Source organism: Cornus florida, unplaced genomic scaffold (assembly GCF_030987335.1).
Source record: "Cornus florida cultivar Cherokee Brave unplaced genomic scaffold, ASM3098733v1 CherokeeBrave_3.0.0_Hap2_Chr08, whole genome shotgun sequence".
In the NCBI taxonomy this organism is placed as follows: domain Eukaryota; kingdom Viridiplantae; phylum Streptophyta; class Magnoliopsida; order Cornales; family Cornaceae; genus Cornus; species Cornus florida.
In genome coordinates, this window is record NW_026775578.1 from 48,130,503 (window position 1) to 48,149,015 (window position 18,513).

At 36.8% G+C, this 18,513-nt stretch overlaps 3 protein-coding genes across 3 annotated transcripts; 2 read left to right on the forward strand and 1 right to left on the reverse strand.

The window, feature by feature from the left end:
* Positions 1-603: 603 nt before the first annotated feature.
* LOC132270192 (uncharacterized) lies at positions 604-3,441 on the reverse strand. Its single transcript, XM_059771391.1, has 4 exons — positions 2,329-3,441; positions 1,589-2,220; positions 855-1,230; positions 604-771 (listed from the first exon to the last, which is right to left on the reverse strand). Exons 1-4 carry the CDS (start codon positions 3,439-3,441, stop codon positions 604-606), a joined length of 2,289 nt encoding a protein of 762 aa, XP_059627374.1.
* A 7,834-nt stretch (positions 3,442-11,275) lies between these two features.
* Positions 11,276-14,179, forward strand: LOC132271631 (putative RING-H2 finger protein ATL21A). The gene is given in 3 exon segments (XM_059773081.1): positions 11,276-11,670; positions 11,672-11,877; positions 13,083-14,179. Coding segments are annotated over 3 exon segments (1,026 nt in total). The 3' UTR covers positions 13,508-14,179.
* An 803-nt stretch (positions 14,180-14,982) lies between these two features.
* Positions 14,983-17,858, forward strand: LOC132271629 (rust resistance kinase Lr10-like). The gene is made up of 4 exons (XM_059773079.1): positions 14,983-15,994; positions 16,162-16,214; positions 16,325-16,345; positions 16,523-17,858. Exons 1-4 carry the CDS (start codon positions 15,252-15,254, stop codon positions 17,665-17,667), a joined length of 1,962 nt encoding a protein of 653 aa, XP_059629062.1. The 5' UTR covers positions 14,983-15,251; the 3' UTR covers positions 17,668-17,858.
* The last annotated feature ends 655 nt before the right edge of the window (positions 17,859-18,513 follow it).

An 18,513-nucleotide genomic window follows, 5' to 3' on the forward strand; every position in this document is an offset into this window, starting at 1 on the left:
AAAAGCACAAGTTCATGTGAAAGTGTGCTATAAATGTGAGTTCATATAGAAGTGTATTCTCATGATGAGCTCGTATTTCTAATACTAAATGAATCGAGAAATGTTACAAATACTTTCGAAGGAAAATGATTTTTAAACATATTTGTCTGACTTATATGATGGAAGAGTTCTTATCACTTTGATACAGTAAATAGAACCCACATTTGAATATTCACTCTACAAAATAAATAAAATTGTTCGACAAGATAAATAAATCTAAATATCATTCCTCTTAATTAAAAATACAAGTTGATATGAAAATGTCCTCCAATTTTTACGAGTTCATGTGAGTGTGTTGTCACTTGTCGTCACCATGAGCTTGTATTTAGTCCTTGTGTTATGTTATATATATATATATATATATGAGATAGCTAGGTGATCGTTGACCAACAAACCAGACCATTTACGTGTAGCTGGAAAATGTCCCAATGTCGTTATATCTGATGGACCCTATAATAGGAATGTTATATATATATATATTTTTTTTTTGGCCTGGCAAAGAACAACACAACAAACAACCAAACAACCAAACAACACAACAAGAAAAGAACAACAGAGACAACACTAGGAAAGCAGATCCAAAGCCTCCAAACGAGCTAAATCAGAAAGCTGAGACGGAATGGGAAGCAGCTCATAATCAATAGGGGAAGCATGCCTAAACATCATTGCAATAGCATGAGCCAGCCGATTACCCGAACGATGAATATGCACCAGGGAAGCAACATCAAAAGACTGAAGGGCCATTCGAATATCAAAGCAAACCGAAACAATCTCTGAAGGGCAAACTTAACCCTCCTGCACCGCGTCAACCAGACCCTTAGCGTCAGATTCAAAACATAAACATCGCAATCCAACTGAAGAAGCCTAAAAAATCGCTCTAAGCAAGCAATCGCTTCAGCCATCAATGCCGAAGAAGCAATGAAAGGCCGAAAAACCACCACATAAAGAATAACTCCATGAGAGTCTCGAAACACAGCACCTTCATTACCACAGAAAGATTGTGGAAGAAAACTAGCATCAATGTTACATTTAACCATCCCGTCGGCAGGCGGAACCCAAGACCCAGCAGAAGAAGAAGGACTAAAAGCAGTCAAGAGAACACATTGGGACCTAGTTGCTTGAAACTCCCAAAAACTGGCAACTGCTTTAGCCACCACCGTCTCTGGACCCCATAAGACACCATCAAAAACTCTATGATTGCGGGATTTCCAAATATACCACACACAAAATGACAACAACCCCAAAGCTAGGAAATGATCTGGCAACAACCTAGCCCGTAACATCAAAAAGTTCCAACCATCCAAAAATGAATTAAATGACCTAGTGGAAAAATTGAGCTGAAAAGGGGAGAGCTTCCATACTTGAAAGGAATGAGAACACAAGAAAAAAAAATGAACAAGCGATTCCTCCTCCACCCCACACTGAGGACACATAGGAGAAGCCACACAACCCCGTAACAAGAGCGATACCCCAGTAGGCAAGGCATTAAAGCAACACCGCCATAAAAAAATGCTGAACCTTGGAGAGAGTATGACATCACCAAACCGACCTCCAGGAAAAATTATCCAAGGAAACCGTGATCGGATTGGAAAAGGATCGCGCAATAATATAAGCAGAGCGAACAGAAAAACCCCCATGCCTCTCAGGTGCGCAAATCAGAGTATCCGGCATATTCCAACGACTAATATGCAATTGTAAATTTTTTTGAACAATCATTGGAGAAAATAACTGACGTAACAAATCCACCTTCCAGGCCCCCGAGTATAGACAAAACAAATCCTCCACCAGTCGAAAGGGCACCGCACCCATGGGTCGGGGAAGCAAATCCGAAAAATCAGGCACCCAATGATCCTGCCAAATACGAATTGTTTTGCCATTGCCCAGAAGCCAATGCAAACCACGACGCAAAATGGGCTGAGTAGACCAAATACTACGCCAACCCCAAGATGGATTATACCCTAGCCGAGCATCCAAAATGGAAGAATTAGGAAAATACTTGGTTTTGAGAAGCTCAAAAGCTAAACCATGCGGACGCACCTGAAAATTCCAAGCATGCTTGGTTAAAAGCGCTAAATTGAACGCCTCAAGATCCCGAAAGCCAAGCCCCCCCAATTTCTTACTCCGACATAGCAAATCCCAGTGAACCCAGTGTATGGAACGTGACTTGCCTTTATTGCACCACTAGAATGAGCGAATATGTTTCATTAATTCAAGACATAACATCCGTGGAAGCCGAAAAGAAGCCATAACATATGTAGGTAAAGCACTCAGCACCGCCATAATCAATACCTCCTTACCGCCACTAGATAATGTTTGTGCCTTCCAGGAAGACAAATGGTCCTGCAGCTGATCCAACAAAAAGTGAAAAACATCCCGTTTAGACCGACCCACAATAGCTGGCACACCTAAATAATGAGCCTGCAACCCTTCCTCCGGCAGACCTAATAACGCACTTAATAAACGACGATTATCGGGAGAAGTGTTCTTAGAGAAAAAAATTGATGATTTAGCAAAATTAACTTGCTGGCCTGATGCTCGTTCATAATCAATCAAAATATGTTTTAAAAACCAGACTTCAGATTCACTAGCTGTACAAAAAATACTAGAATCATCGGCAAAGAACAGATGAGAAACGGAAGGAGCACCCTTGCAAATTTGCACCCCAAACAACAAGCATGCTTGTTGAGCCCGTAAAAGAGACAAAGAGAATGCCTCTGCACATAAAATAAACAGATACGGAGAAAGCGGATCACCCTGACGCAATCCCCGAGAAGGATGAAAAAAGCCAATAGAAGCCCTATTAATTTTCAACGAATACGAAATAGTGGAAGCACAGGCAGAAATCATCTTAATCCAAATGGAATTCAGACCCAAATGATGTAATATTTGGAAAAGAAAATCCCATTCAACCCGATTATAAGCTTTACTCATATCCAACTTCGGCGCCAAAAAAGCATTGCGCCCCTTCCATTTATTCTTCAAATAATGTAATATCTCATGAGTAATAAGAATATTATCCGTGATATGACGACCTGCAATAAAAGCACTTTGGGATTCACTGATAATGGATTCAATAATCCCTTTCAATCGATTAGTCATAACCTTCGCAATAATTCGATAAGAGACATTACACAAAGAAATAGGCCAAAAATGAGAAACAAGTATAGGAGTAGGAATTTTAGGAATTAACACAATATTAGTATGATTAAATTTGGATAACAAGTTCCCATTTTCAAAAAAACCAGCAACAGCACGGACAATATCAACTTTAAGTACCTCCCAATATTTTTGATAAAAAAGTGGCGTCATACCATCAGGTCCTGGGGCTTTCATCGGTGCCATCGAAAATACTACCTGCTTCACTTCCAATTCCGACGGGACCTCTAGAAGACGTGAATTCATCTCTTCTGAAATTCGACATGGAACATGACGTAAAAACTGCTCAATGTTAGGAGGATGCTAAGACTAATATAAATTCTAGAAAAATGACAAGAACACTTCTTGTAACGAAGATTCCTCAACCACCCACTAATTATGGGAATCATAAACACCAGAAATAAAATTCCGTGCACGGCGTCTTTTAGTAGTGGCATGAAAAAAATTGGTGTTGCGATCCCCATGTTGCAACCATTGAACACACGATTTTTGTTTCCAATAAAGTTCCTCCTCTAACTAATAAGAACTTAAAAGTTTCTCAGCTTGAACAACCTCGGAATAGTTATAATCCACAGTTCTAGCTCGATATTCCCGAAGCCGTGATTCGGCCCAAGCAAGTTGAATGCAAGAGTTAGATTGCCGGTTTTTAACCCAATGTAATAGATTAGCCTTACAATGCTTCAACTTTTGAGCCCAACGAAACTGAACAGAGCCCTGAACAGGAGTAGCCCAAGCCCCAGCAACAATGGAAGCACAATCGGCAGTTAAAGTCCAGCGGGCATCAAAGTGAAACTGACACTTTTGCAATGGAATGGCTGGCCGAAGTGCTAACAATAAAGCATGATGATCCGAACCCACTACTGAGAGGTGGGACAATTGAGCTTGGGGAAAGAGACCAAGCCAGTCCTGGGTCGCTACTGCCATATCAATCCTCTCTTTAATGTTGGCCAACCCATCACGTTGGTTAGTCTAAGTGAAAGGAAAACCCGTAAACCCTATATCCACCAAGGCACAACTTTGTAAAAGTACTAGAAATGCCTTAAGCTGCCAACCCTACGGAATATGGCCGCCACACTTTTCCGAAGCATGAAGAATATTATTAAAATCCCCAATAAGCACCCAACGGTCAGACCACGACTGAGCCCGGTTAGTTAAATATCGCCATTGCATAGCCCGCAAACTCTTATTAGTACTCGCATAAATAAGAGACAAAGTCTAGGAAGTCTGATTCGGTGAAGAAATAGTAGCGGAAATAAAGAACTGAGATATTTCCTCAATCTGCAAGTGAACCTCCTCCAACCACCAAAGCACCATCCCCCTAGCCAAACCCATAGGCTCCACCACACAGGCATTAGGAAACCCCAATAAACGTTGAATTTGATCAATGCGACGCTTATTATTCTTTGTTTCTAAGAAACCAACAATAGGAAGAGAAAACTTACGAATGAGTGCTGCAATTGTTGAACTGTCACCGCCGATCCCAAACCTTGGCAATTCCAAACTAAAATATTAGGGAACAGTATGGAACTAGAAGAAGAAATCGTAGCACGAACAGCTTCCGGTCGGACTGGCCATGCACAATAGTTAACGAAGAAGGATCAGAGGGAGTGGGGAAAGGCCGAAACATAACAGAAGAAGAAGAGGCCGCCCATGTATTCGGATAGTGCATCATGATAACAGAAAGGCTAGAATACCAGAAATAGAAAATGCCAAGCGAATGTGTATATGACTAGATCAACAATGGGCCAACAAAATGAAAGTGTAAAAAACAATCTGGACCAAATAGAAGCACCCGAACTGTAAGATATGCCTGCAAGGCCTATAAAGTGATAACCCAATTTTTTTTTTTTTTTTTTTTATATTTTAATTATATTTATTTCATGATTTATATTTGTCAAGATTGAGTATTTATTTATTATTATTATTTTTTTGAGATTTACCCACTTATGATACTTAAGGAGTTGAATTAGTTTTGTTACAACTGATATATATATATATATATATACATATAGTGTATCAAATTGGTGAAGGAAGGTGATGCACCTGGTCGAAATTAGTAGGAAAGGTAAGATAATGGGTGATGGTATAATGGGGCCCACAAGGAAAGATATTTAAAGTCTTGAATTGGTTTTGTCACATGTGTTTTATACATATATATATATATATATATATATATATATATTGTATTTTGTATTAGATAGAGGTAGAAACAAATGGGCTATCAGCTGAAATGAAGAAATGGAAAAGTGAAAGAGAAATGTGATGATGGCTTTTTGCGGGACCCACTAATAGATTGTATGGCCAAAGTTCTTTTTAGGCTGCACGTTACTTTGTTCTTTTTTCTAAAAGAGAATTAGAGATATAGAGAAGGAAAGAAAATTTGAGGACAGAGAGCAGACAGCCAATAGTCGGCACAGGGGAAGGGCTGGAACTCTCTCTCTCCCTCTTTCTATTTCTTTTTTTCATTCTTTCAAAGTTTTACTTCTAGATTTCTCTCTCTATACTTAGAATTTTTGAGTGCCGTTTGCGGCAAATTGAAGCCCACAACAAGATCTTCAAATCTATACTAGCAATTTTAGCTTTTGGCCACTCTAGGAAGTTTGAAAATTGAGACCCATTTTGAGGGTTTTGCATCTTAAGAGGTAGGGGTCTCTTGTTCCTTTGTGAGTCAATTCTTGTTATTTGATACATGCTTAATTGAAATTAATTACCTCTAGTATGATTTTCTTGTGGGTGTAAAGTTCATAATTATATGTGTAATTGCTGATTTGTATAAAAAGTATGTTTCATTATTAATTTCTTTATGTTATTATGTTGACAAAATTGCTAGAAATGATATTTGGAAGCTTATGAAAATTTTCTTAGAATTATTGTAATTTCTTTATATTATTGTGTTGACAAAATTGTTAGAAACGATACATGGAAGCTTACGAAAATTTTCTTAGAATTATTGTAAAGCTTGCTTAATTATGGAAGTATTATGGAAATTTCTCCACAATTATGTAAAGTATGTTTAATTTTGAGTTAATTATCTTGAGAATGATATATTTGTTATATTTGAAATCTATGCTTATATGTGTTGATGAATTTATGTGAAAAGCATGCTTAGATGTTAATTTACATGCCTACGATGTCTACTAATTTTCTAGAAGTTGTTATGAAAGTGGATGTTAAATTGTGCAGTGTAAATTTCTTTTATGCCCATATTTTTGGAGAAATATGTGACATGCATTTCATAGCATTGGGCATAAATAAAAAGGGCAAAGTGTTTGAAATGAAAATGAAAAGGGGATTTTGGGAAGAAATTTTGAGAAAATGGTTTTGAGAAAACCCGGTCGCTGTGGAGTCACCAAAGGGCCGGTGTATTAATACAGCCTAAAGGGAATTAGGGAGATTGCCTTAACGTGGTTGAGCTATCTAGGCCCTAAATGACGCCGCGGGGGTACCAAGGGTCAGGGACAGTAGCCAACCCTTCTCTCGTGTCACTACGGGGTCACCAAAGGACGGGTTATATTAACAGTTTGGAAAACGATGGATGTTTTTCTGAAAATGGGGAGTGACATGCATAGCATTGCATTTATGGCACGATATCCGTTTGTTTTGTACTTGGAATTGATATTGTGTTTTCCCGATTTAGCATGACTCCATTCCCTATTGTCATATTCATTATTTAGATTCACGGGGTCACAAGAGGTGTGTCTTAGGCACCACCTACTAAGCAATTTGCTCACCCCTTATATTTAATATTTTTCAGGACACGGATGGCAAGTGGCGGACGACGCTCCTCCACAGGGTTCGATGGGTTATTAGACCGTTTGATATACTTTGTAACTATAATCTCATTTTATTATAATTATTGTTTATTATTACTTATTATTATTATTATTTTTTTATAAACCCATAATGAAACGTATAATATGTACTGACGTAGGAAAGAATGGTGTTGTCCCTAGTTGACCTCTGGTTCGGTTAAGGACCCGGCTAACGGTTCGGACCAACGGGATCGGGTCGTTACATATAACCTGGTACTTATGGGCCAAACAGTCAAAAGCCCAGTCCACAAAACTTGTGAACCACAAAGCAACACACGGCCACACAAAACTGATGAACCACAAGCCGCCACGTATCCCCATCGGAGAACCACAACAGCGACGCCACCGAACCAACAATGCTGGGACAAAGATCAACACCAGAATCACAGAATCGACACCATCGAACCCCAAAGTAAACCAATCAAACAACAAAAACAGCCCAAGCAAATCGGAAAATACCAAAACCAAACAGAACGGCCAAAACCAACAAAAACCATAGAACAACGAAGAGAATCAACCAATATACACCCAAACACCAACTCAGAAACAGAGAAAAACCTTCCTTCCGCAAACAAAGCACTTAGAAACAATGAAAAAAAGCAGCAAGCACAACATAAGCCCCAACCGGAGAAACAGCAAAGCCAACCGAAGAATCCAGAGAACACAAACACACAAAAAAGAGGAGACCAACGCTCCCCAAACCTGAACAAGCAGGAAACCTCTACACAGGAGAGGAACATATAATAAAATCTACGCAAAGAATGTATCTGTCTTAAGATTGTTAGTAAAATATATGCTTCAAATGATATTTAAGATATAACTAACCTTATACTAATATGCCATAAGATATTTATAATATGCTAAAATAATTAATTAAATATACAACTAGATATTTAATTTAAACATGCAAATTAAAATAATAAAATAATAATAATAAATAAAGAACCTGAACCGAGTCTAGTATTGGATACTATGTCCTTAAGACAGATTCGCCTTGCTATGGTGCTAACAGACTCAGTGATCTCACATGATACAACGGTCTACATCCACCAGTAGCAGCAGTACAAACTCATGGATACGACGAACCTCTTCCGTGTAATACTCTCTCTGACACAAAAATGCATTTGTACTATATAAAAAATGAATTGGGTGCAATCCGAATCAAATGGCTTGGACCAAATTTAATGTGGTTCAATGAAATTGGTTTTGGGCCTAAGTGGCTCAGACCACTTGACCATGGCTTGAACTCACATGTGTTTGGTTCAAATCTAAAGAGGGAAAGAAGAGATCAGAGAATTGAACATTTTGCAAATGACATATGTGGTAAGTAGACAATATGGCGTCTCTTGATTTGGTTGTGTCTCTTCACCCAACTAATACAACCATTCATCGCAACTTTCCAGATTAATTCATTCCAACAATCACGTCTTGTGTTTTGGAACCTCTTGCCGTGAATAACCAAAAGTCAATAGTTGATGGATTACACACCACTTCACAAAAGCTCTGGTCACGTTTTAATATATTCACATTGCAATCATTGACATTCATGTTGTAGTCTAACGTGATAGATAGATAACCAAAGTCATATGCACGTGCAGACAAGTTTCATTCACATATTTTAACAGAATGACCGTTAAGTATGGTCAACTATATTATTTTGATCAATCTGTTCCCATCGTACATTATGATGTATGACAAATCATTAATGCATTTGTTTTTAATTCAAAGTAGAAACTTTTAATGAATTATTTGATTTTGTATGGCTTCGAGAATCAGCAAAAGTTTTGAATGGGTCATAAACACTCAATCAATTTGGTATTTGAAAAAAATTGTGGCTTTGTCATTGCCCACATATACCAGGCAAAAATATTGAGCCTCCAATAGTAGGTTGGGGCACAATATTTTTGTGGGGTGTCTCAATTAACGATGTAACTAGTTGTAACTCTCATTTTAGAACAATGAATGAATCAAAATATGTAACAATTTTGAGAAATAATTAATTTATATTTTTAGTGAGTAAATCGAAAATTCAATACATTAATTATAATATGAGTTCATAAGCAAGTGTGTCCTCGGTCTAAATTCATATTTCTAATAAATAAATCGAGAAATGTTATCGAAATCTCTGTATACATTAATTAAGAATACAAGTTCATGTGAAAATGTACTTGTAAAAGCACGAGTTCATGTGAAAGCATGCTATAAATGTGAATTCATATAAAATTGTGTTCTCACGATGAGCTCGTATTTTTAATATTAAATGAATCAAGAAACGTTGCAAACACCTTCGAAGAAAAATAATTCTTAAATAGATTTGTCTAACCTATATGATGGAAAAGTCTTATCACTTTGATATAGTGAATAGAACTCACGCTTGAATATTCACTCTACAAAATAAATAAAAGGGTAATTTACACAGACCTCCCCTATGATTTGCCATAATTACAGGCAGCACCCTTTCTGCTTCGGAAATTACGCGGACCTCCCCTACTTTTAAAAATATCCTACACGGACCTCCCTTCTGTTAGAGTCAACGGCAGTCAACGACGGAAATTGATGACATCATCTACTATTTTTACTAAAATTCCTAAAATACCCCTATCCTTACAAATTGATATATATATATATATACACACACACACACAACTGTTCTGCTCTCCGGCTGAGGCAAACGTATGGAATTTTATTTAAAGGAATAAAATTAGAAGATGAAATAAGAAGGTGTAACAGAAGCGGAAAGTCTTCCCAAATCACACACACACAAACACACACACACACACACACACACACATATATATATCAATTGATCATCTTTTGGTAGTAGCAATATCTCATCAAGACCGTCCTTAAGCTCCACCTTCTTCTCTGTTACATCATTATATATATATGTGTGGGCGCGCGTGCACCACAATCTTAGTCTTTTCTTTAGATCTGGGTTTTATTTGAGGTGTGTCTATATATACGCGCGTGTGTGTATATATATATATATATAATTGATCATCTTTTGGTAGTAGCAATATCTCATCAAGACCGTCCTTAAGCTCCACCTTCTTCTCTGTTACATCATTATATATATATATGTGTGGGTGCGCGTGCACCACAATCTTAGTCTTTTCTTTAGATCTGGGTTTTATTTGAGGTGTGTCTATATATACGCGCGCGCGTGTGTGTGTATATATATATATATATATATATATATATATATATATATATATATATAAAGCAATTTGGGTATATATGTATTTAAAATTGGGGTTTTTCACCTAAGAATTTTAGGTTTTTTCTTCTCAATTTTATTTGTAAAATTAGGGTTTATTTCTGATTTCATTTAGGGTTTTATCAATTTTCACAACCAGTTGAGATTGTAGCTAGGAATTATTGGATTGCTCAATAAGAAAGCTGCGAAGATGCAGAGAAAAATCTAGTAAGAGAGAGAAGTTCTTGATAGAGTATTATTTTGTGCCTCTTTATTTTCCATAAAGTGTTTCCAGCATCTTTGGAAAAAGAAAAAAAAAAAAAGGCGTATACCATGGGGCAATTTATGTTGTTTCAGAAATTTTGTTTGCATCAATACTTGGATAGATTCGCAATAGATTTTGACCATGCACAAGGAAATACAGAGGTGGTCGTGTCAGATGTGGTGGTGGTCACGGCGTTGTGAGGATATCTTGTAGAGAGATAAATAACTAAATCTTGTAGAGAGAGAAAACTTGCAGCCCAAACACAAATGTGACTTCATGCCTACTCAATAATTTATGGGGGTAGTTTCGTAATTTCAGATGCCAAGGAGAGGGTATTTCAGTAATTTTGATAGCTCCATTAGTGTATTTAACGGTCCGTCATACGTAAGGGAGGTTCGTGTAGGATATTTTTAAAAATAGGAGAAGTTCACGTAATTTTTAAAACAGAAAGAGTGCTGCCTGTAATTATGATAAACTATAAAAGAGATATGTGAAAATTACCCTAAATAAAATTATTTGACAAGGTAAATAAATCTAAATATCATTCCTCTTAATTAAAAATACAAGTTGATACAAAATGTCCTCCAATTTCGTGTGAAAGTGTGTCGTCACCGTGAGTTTGCATTTTAGTCCTCGTGTTATGTTCTAGCTGACATTTTATGAGATAGCTGGGTTATCGTTGACCAACAAACCAGACCATTTACGTGTAGCTGGAAAATGTCCCAATCTCGTTATATCTGATGGACCCTACAATGGGAATGTTATCAATTTAAAAGCAAATTCAGGCCCAAACCACCAACGCGCCCAATGGATACACACAAAACCAATACCTTCTGTCTCCTCCTCTTTTTCATCTCCTCCTCCTCCTCATACACGGTGGTGACAAGCACACTACTCTGCTCAAACTCCGCCTGTCGCCGGAGCGAGCCCTTGATCCGATTCCCTTTCCGGCTCCCAAACCGCCAACCGAAGCCCTGCGGCTATCCCGGTTTCGGACTCTCATGTGACGCCACAAACCAAACACTCATTAAGCTGCCAAATTCAGAACAGTTCAGAGTCCAGAGTATAGACTACGGCACACAAGAAATATGGATTAATGATCCAAACAACTGCCTCCCGGCACGTCTGCGCTCGCTAAACCTCTCCGGTTCTCCGTTCGTGGGCGTGTTCTATCACGTCTCATACCGGAACTATTAGGTCCTTGTCAGCCAAGTGCAGTCTGGTTGGAACCATTACTGTGCCGGTTCAGCGGCCTTTTTATGAGCAGGTTCGGTCATCGGACCTCAGTGATGATCTTCGGCTCACTTGGGTTGCACCCAAGTGTGGTAGGTGCGAGTCAAGGGGTGGAAGGTGTGGGTTCAAGAGTAATACAAGTCGTGAAATTGGATGCTTTAATGCTCCTCAACATGGTAACTTCTTTTAACACACTCAATTTATTTATTTATTTTTTATTATTGAATATAGTGTGACAAATTATAAATATTCTAGTTAAATTAATCTGGTATGTTAGTTTAAATTTTTAGACTAGATAGTGATTAACACGATGACATCAATCAAATCTGACTGTAATGAGGGACTATAATGAGGGATGATCATTGGTAGAGTTAGGTACACATTGTTTGATTCTTTATTTATGTTTTTTAAAAAAGCTTAATTAAAAGATAATGTAAAAGAGATGAAAATTAAAAGAGAATGACATGAAATAGAAAAACTTTTTTGTGGGGGAGGCGTCCTTCCAGGAGTCTTTGAAGATTGAAGTCTTTGAAGATTAGCCGGGACGAAGTATTAAATGATAAGATTTGAGTTGATGAAATATCATTTTTTGAATAAATATTTGTCAAATGTTGTCTTGTTATTGTTTTCTAATTAAGAAATGAAAATAAAAAATTTATACAAAAACTTGTTTGGTTGGTTGATACTTTCTAAATTTATTTTCTGAAAATTTAATTAAACTAAAAGGAATATTTTCATAGAATTCTATATAATTTTTTAAATTTTGTAAAAGAGGTTTTCAGTTATACCTCTTTTAGAATAATGCTATATAGGTACGACCAAATAGACACGAACGACTCTTTTCTTAAAGTCACTCTTAATTACTGCACTTCTTTAGTAATTACTTTATTTTTCTTCTTCTCTATTATTCAGAAACTAATTTAACAATGCAATAGATGAAACAAACACTAAGAAGATAATTTTTCTTAAAGATAATTCTTATTTTTTTAAATATATATATTTTATTTAACAATATGGTGTTTTAAGATGGAAAGTAGAAGTTTAAGAGAAAACCAAGAACGCTGTGTTTACACTTCACTGTATAAAAATGGTTGATTTTTATGGAATAATGGGATGAGAATTGTTCTTTTGATTAGGTCAACTGGTCTGCATCAATCACCCCAAGAGTATTAGATGGTCGTGAATCATGTAGTCCAGTTCAATCAAAACTTTTTGATTAAGAAAAGTGGATTAAAAAAAAATTAATAAAATATTCTAAAGAGTTTTGTAATTTAACAAGTTCTTGATCCAAATGGTGAGTTCTCGTGAGAGTGTCCTCGTGATGGTTTTTAAGATTATATTTTATGATTCACTGACGTTTAAACTCGAATGTTGTTTTTAGGAATTCCGAGGAGCGCTCGATATGCAATCACCGTTGGGGCGGGAGTACCCGCATTGTTGTGTCATGTTGGGCTTTTTTGTTATGTTTTTGGCAGGGTCAAATCCTATAATAGGAGGAACCACTCCACAGGAGAATTCACATCCACAATTGCTCCACAGCCCACCATCATTTCGGGCCTCGATGGGCTCACTATAGAGTCCTACCCAAAAACAATACTGGGTGAGAGCCGACGGCTGCCCAAGCCCGATGAGACCACGTGTCCAATCTGCTTGTCCGAGTACCGGCCCAAGGAGACTCTGAGGAGCTTACCTGATTGTCAACATTGCTTCCATGCCAATTGCATTGATGAATGGCTCCATTTGAATGCTACCTGTCCGGTCTGCCGGAATTCTCCCCAGCGGTCACCACGCCCTCGGGACTCTTAACCTTTTTTTTTTTAATTTTTATTTCCCAGGTAAACGTTTAGACTTCAAGAAAATGTGACAAAAGGAGAACAATATCATGTAAAATAGTTAATTTCCGTAGTGGTAAATTTTGGTTATTGGTTTCTTGTGTTGTACCTTTGTTTGAGGGGAAAAAAAAAACCCTGGTCAATACCTATTTTTGTTCAATTATAGGGCATTTGGGCATGTACAACTGTACAAGCATGCATATATATATATATATATGTATTTGTGGTTGTGGGTCAGGCCCCACATTGGCATGGAAAATTCTAATCTCCTTCTTTTCATTCTCTCTTTGTTGAGGAAAATTCTATCATCTTTCCTGTTCTCCCACTTTTCTTTTCCCACTTCTTTTCTACCAAACCGTCCACTTTACTTTATCTTCTTTTTACTCTAGTGGACTTTGACTTGACAGAAGACCCATTTTTATTTTTATTTTTTTTCTTCAGGAACTTTAATCAGCAGGAGCCGGTCATTAGCAATTATTGAAATTTGGACATGTATAAATGTCTAATTCTTCGAATGGTTGTGTCTGCGTTCGAATTTTCATCTTGAATAAAAAGGAAAAAAGAAAAACAAGGAGCATTGTGGGTTATTACTTATCTAAATAGACTTGTAGTTAATTGGCAAAAGATGGACTAGAGATTAATGCATTGATGGCAAGCACCACACTGGCACAGGATATCATATTAGCTGTGCTGATGACCATATCAACAATTGTTCGCCTGCACTTCTTGTTAACAATAAAGGACTGAAATGACAAAAGTGAGTAAAAAAAGAACAAAAGTGAGTAAAAAAAGAAAAAGAAAAAGGGCTTTTGGGCAAATCTCCTTTTCTTGAGCAAAATTCTATCATATTTCCCATTCTTCCACGTTTCCCACTTCTTTTTTACCAAAATGTCCACTTTACTTTACTTTATCTTCTTTTTCTTTAGTGACTTTGACTTGTCAGAAGCCCTTCTTTTTCTTTTTTTTTTTTTCTTTTTTTTTCTTTTTCTTTTTATTTTTATTTTTTATTTTATTTCTTTCTTCAAGAACTTTCAGCTGGAGCAAGAAATAAAACTTTTTTATTTTTCTTCTTCTTTTTTCTCTTGTGAATGGAATGATAGATGTCTCAGTATATAGCTGTTAATAAAATTTTTATTTAACGTACAGTATATTCATATGTAGAGTTTAAGCAGATCTTGTGTATGCTACTACTTGATTAAGTATTCAATTTTGAGTAGAGGAAAGAAGGAAATTGATGTTAAAGGAGTTAATTAATTGTTTGAAGGGCACAAAATTGTAATGAAACAGCCTCTTCCATTTCCCTCCTTGTAGTAATTCCATCGTCTTTTTCTTTTCGGTCTTTTCATTATAATTCTTATCAAAATTCGACGGATTTACACGAATAGTTACCTGATCATGACATCATTAATATTCCGAACATCATTATATATATATAATATGATATCAGCCCCATCAAACTCCCTATCATTTACTCAAACTCTATTCGTGCTTCTACTATTCTTTTTCCTTTCCCTTCAAACTTTCCTTTCTCTCCAAAACTGATCAATAATGTTATTTGACTTCTAATTTTAAGTCACCCTCTTTCGCTTGCATGTCTTTGGTTTTTCAGACTAGCTATAACTTTAATTGCAGCCATCTTCATATTAATCGAACTCGCTAGCAGGCATTGGAAAATCTCTCTCTCACACCCTCTCTCTCTTTCTCTGAGCCATACGCAAATGCCCAAAAGCATGAATTTACATATGATGTCGTTAAGAGCATTATTAAGATTTATTAGTAGTATAATTGGGGTTATGGTTCTTGTAGTTGCTCTATTTCCTGAAGCTTATATTGCCCAGGAAATAGAATACAAGCCGTGCTCCCCTTCTTCTTGCGGAAACATTGGAAACATCAGCTACCCTTTTCACCTGAAAGGCGATGCCCCTACCTGCGGTGATGGTCAGCACGAACTGGCTTGTGAGAACAATCGAACAACTCTGGACTTGTATGGAGTCAAATACTATGTCCTAGAGATCTCTTATGAGAACCAAACAATAAGATTAGTGGATGTCAATATAAACAACAACGACCACTGCTCTATTCCTCGCAAATCGTTCCCATTCTCTCTATTCTATGGCTCTATGGAATATAATGATGACATCCCTGTGATATTATTTGTGAGTTGTGCAAGCCCGGTCATGAATTCTTCAGATCAGGACGAAGATTTTTCTGCCAAGTACGTAGATTTTTCTTCTTGTGTCAACAGCAGCAGCAGCACTTCTTCTTCATCGTATGTTGTACTTAATGTTGGAAGTTCATTTCAAATCGATGACTTCTGCACCATCAACATTGTCTATCCGTTCATCGAAGTACCCCATTGGAACCTCACTACTATTTCTGATATTCATCAGGAGTTGCTTCGAGGATTTCAGCTTAGTATTTGGCCTTCTCATTACAAATGGAAAATTCCATTTAGTTATAGGTATGTACTGTCGAGATATCAAATGCATATCGATAGTTGTTGTTATAATCACACACAAAACAAATTATATATATATATATATATATATATATATATATATACACAGCTAGCTTGCCTGCTAGCTTCTGTCGCATAATACTAATTTCAATTGACTCGGTTGAATGCAGGTTAAATTTATTTCTTGAAGACATTAAATACAAATTTCAGTATCAGTACAGAAGTATGGTTATCGTCATTCCATTAATTTCTTTTGTTTAATTGATTTTAAACCTCATTTTGATATTGCTAATTTTTTTTTTTTTTCCCTTCTCTGGGTGATTCGTCCATCAGTCCACATGATCGCCACCGCAGGTGAGTTAAACTTCAAGTTGCTCTCTCACATATTAACTTGGCTGCCCTGAGGGAAAAAAGTCATATGTCCAACGAAAAACTCATAATAGTCTCAATATTAAAAGCAAATATATTGTTCACTGCATATGACCAATTAATTCTATAAATTCTAATATCTACTCTCTCTCTCTCACACAGGAGTGTACATCATAGTAAAGATTTCAATTGGGTTGTTATGCTTGATTATATTGCTGGCATATAGATTCCGACAAAGACACTTGTCCATCGATGATACCATTGAAAATTTTCTCCAAAGTCAAAACAACTTCATGCCAATTAGGTATTCCTATTCAGATATAAAGCAGATGACCAGAAGTTTCACGGATAAGTTAGGTCAAGGAGGATATGGCTCCGTGTTTAAAGGCAAGCTTCGAAGTGGTGATTTTGTAGCAGTAAAAGTACTGAGCATGTCAAAATCTAATGGACAAGATTTCATTAGTGAAGTGGGCACAATCGGAAGGATTCATCATGTTAACGTGGTGCGAATGATTGGATTTTGTGTAGAGGGATCTAAAAAAGCTCTTGTATATGACTTCATGCCTAATGGATCTCTTGATAAGTTCATTTTCTCACGAGGAGAAAAGAATTTGCCATTGCTCAGTTGGGAGAGAATGTATGAGATCGCAGTTGGAGTGGTTCGAGGGATTGAATACTTGCATCGAGGATGTGACATGCAAATTCTACATTTTGATATCAAGCCTCACAATATTCTTCTTGACCAAGAGTTTGTCCCAAAAGTTTCAGATTTTGGCCTTGCAAAATTGTACCCCACCGATGATAGTGTTGTCTCTCTCACTGCAGCAAGGGGAACACTTGGATATATTGCTCCGGAGTTGTTCTATAAGAATATTGGAGGTGTATCATATAAGGCTGATGTTTATAGCTTTGGTATGCTGTTGATGGAAATGGTGGGGAAAAGGAAAAATGTGAATCCAAATGCAGAGCACACTAGTCAAATATACTTCCCATATTGGATTTATGATCATATCAGTCAAGGTGAGGACTTACAGTTGGGAGATGCCACTGAACAAGAAAAGAGTTCTGTGAGGAAGATGATTATAACTGCATTTTGGTGCATACAACTGAAGCCTATGGATCGTCCTTCCATGAGCGAAGTCCTGCAAATGCTAGAAGGGGAGGAGGAGCTGTTGCAAATGCCTCCCAAGCCTTACCTTTATTTCAATGATATGTCAATCGAGGAGCAAGCAGACAACAACCCAATAGGGCTACCAATTTCATCCCATGCTGAGATGAGCATAACTATCGAGGATATGTTAAGATAGTAGAGTTTTATTTTTTATCAACTCAATAACTCTTTTCTCATTTTCTCTAGACTTTGGTGCCTTTAGAATTAAGATGTGTGTACCTAGCTATAGCTTCCCATCTTATGAATAATAATACAACAATACCTTATGAATAAATATCTATTATATTTAAAATTCAAAATGGATTCATCTTATTCATTATTGTGCTACATCAGAAATGTAGAGGAAGTTCTATTGTTTATTATGTCTCAAATTCTTATTGGGTTGGGTAGAGTTCTATTGATTTAGGAATGTTTTACATAATCTCTGACTAGTTGCAATCTTATTGTAACGACCCAAATCCGGGAATCCGGATCGTTAACCGGGTCCTTACCCGGACCCGAGGTGACACAAGGGTACTATGGTCATTTCATATTAATTTAATACTTTAAGGTCCACTAAGGGTAAAACCGTCATTTACTAATGTCATCCAATAATTCAAGTGAGATCCGGGGGCCTTGTGGTTGTTTCACATCATTCTAATGCTCTTAGGTTTCACAAGGGTATAATGGTTCTTTTACGTGGTCAATTAATAACATAGGATCCAAAAGGGTAAAATAGTCCTTTACCATAGCCAAATAGTGATATAAAAGCCCTCAGGGGCAAATAGTCATTTACTAGTAAAAATATAACATTCATACCTTCAGGGGTAATTCTGTCATTTTCTAAGGTCATTCTGTACTTTGGTTGAAATCTGGAGTCAAATATGTAATTATACAGAAAGTTGGGATCAAACAGTGAATATTAGATCATCTGTGTGCACATGTGGTGGATCTATACGCATAAATGATCATTTATGCGCACACTTTGGTCATCCTAATATGA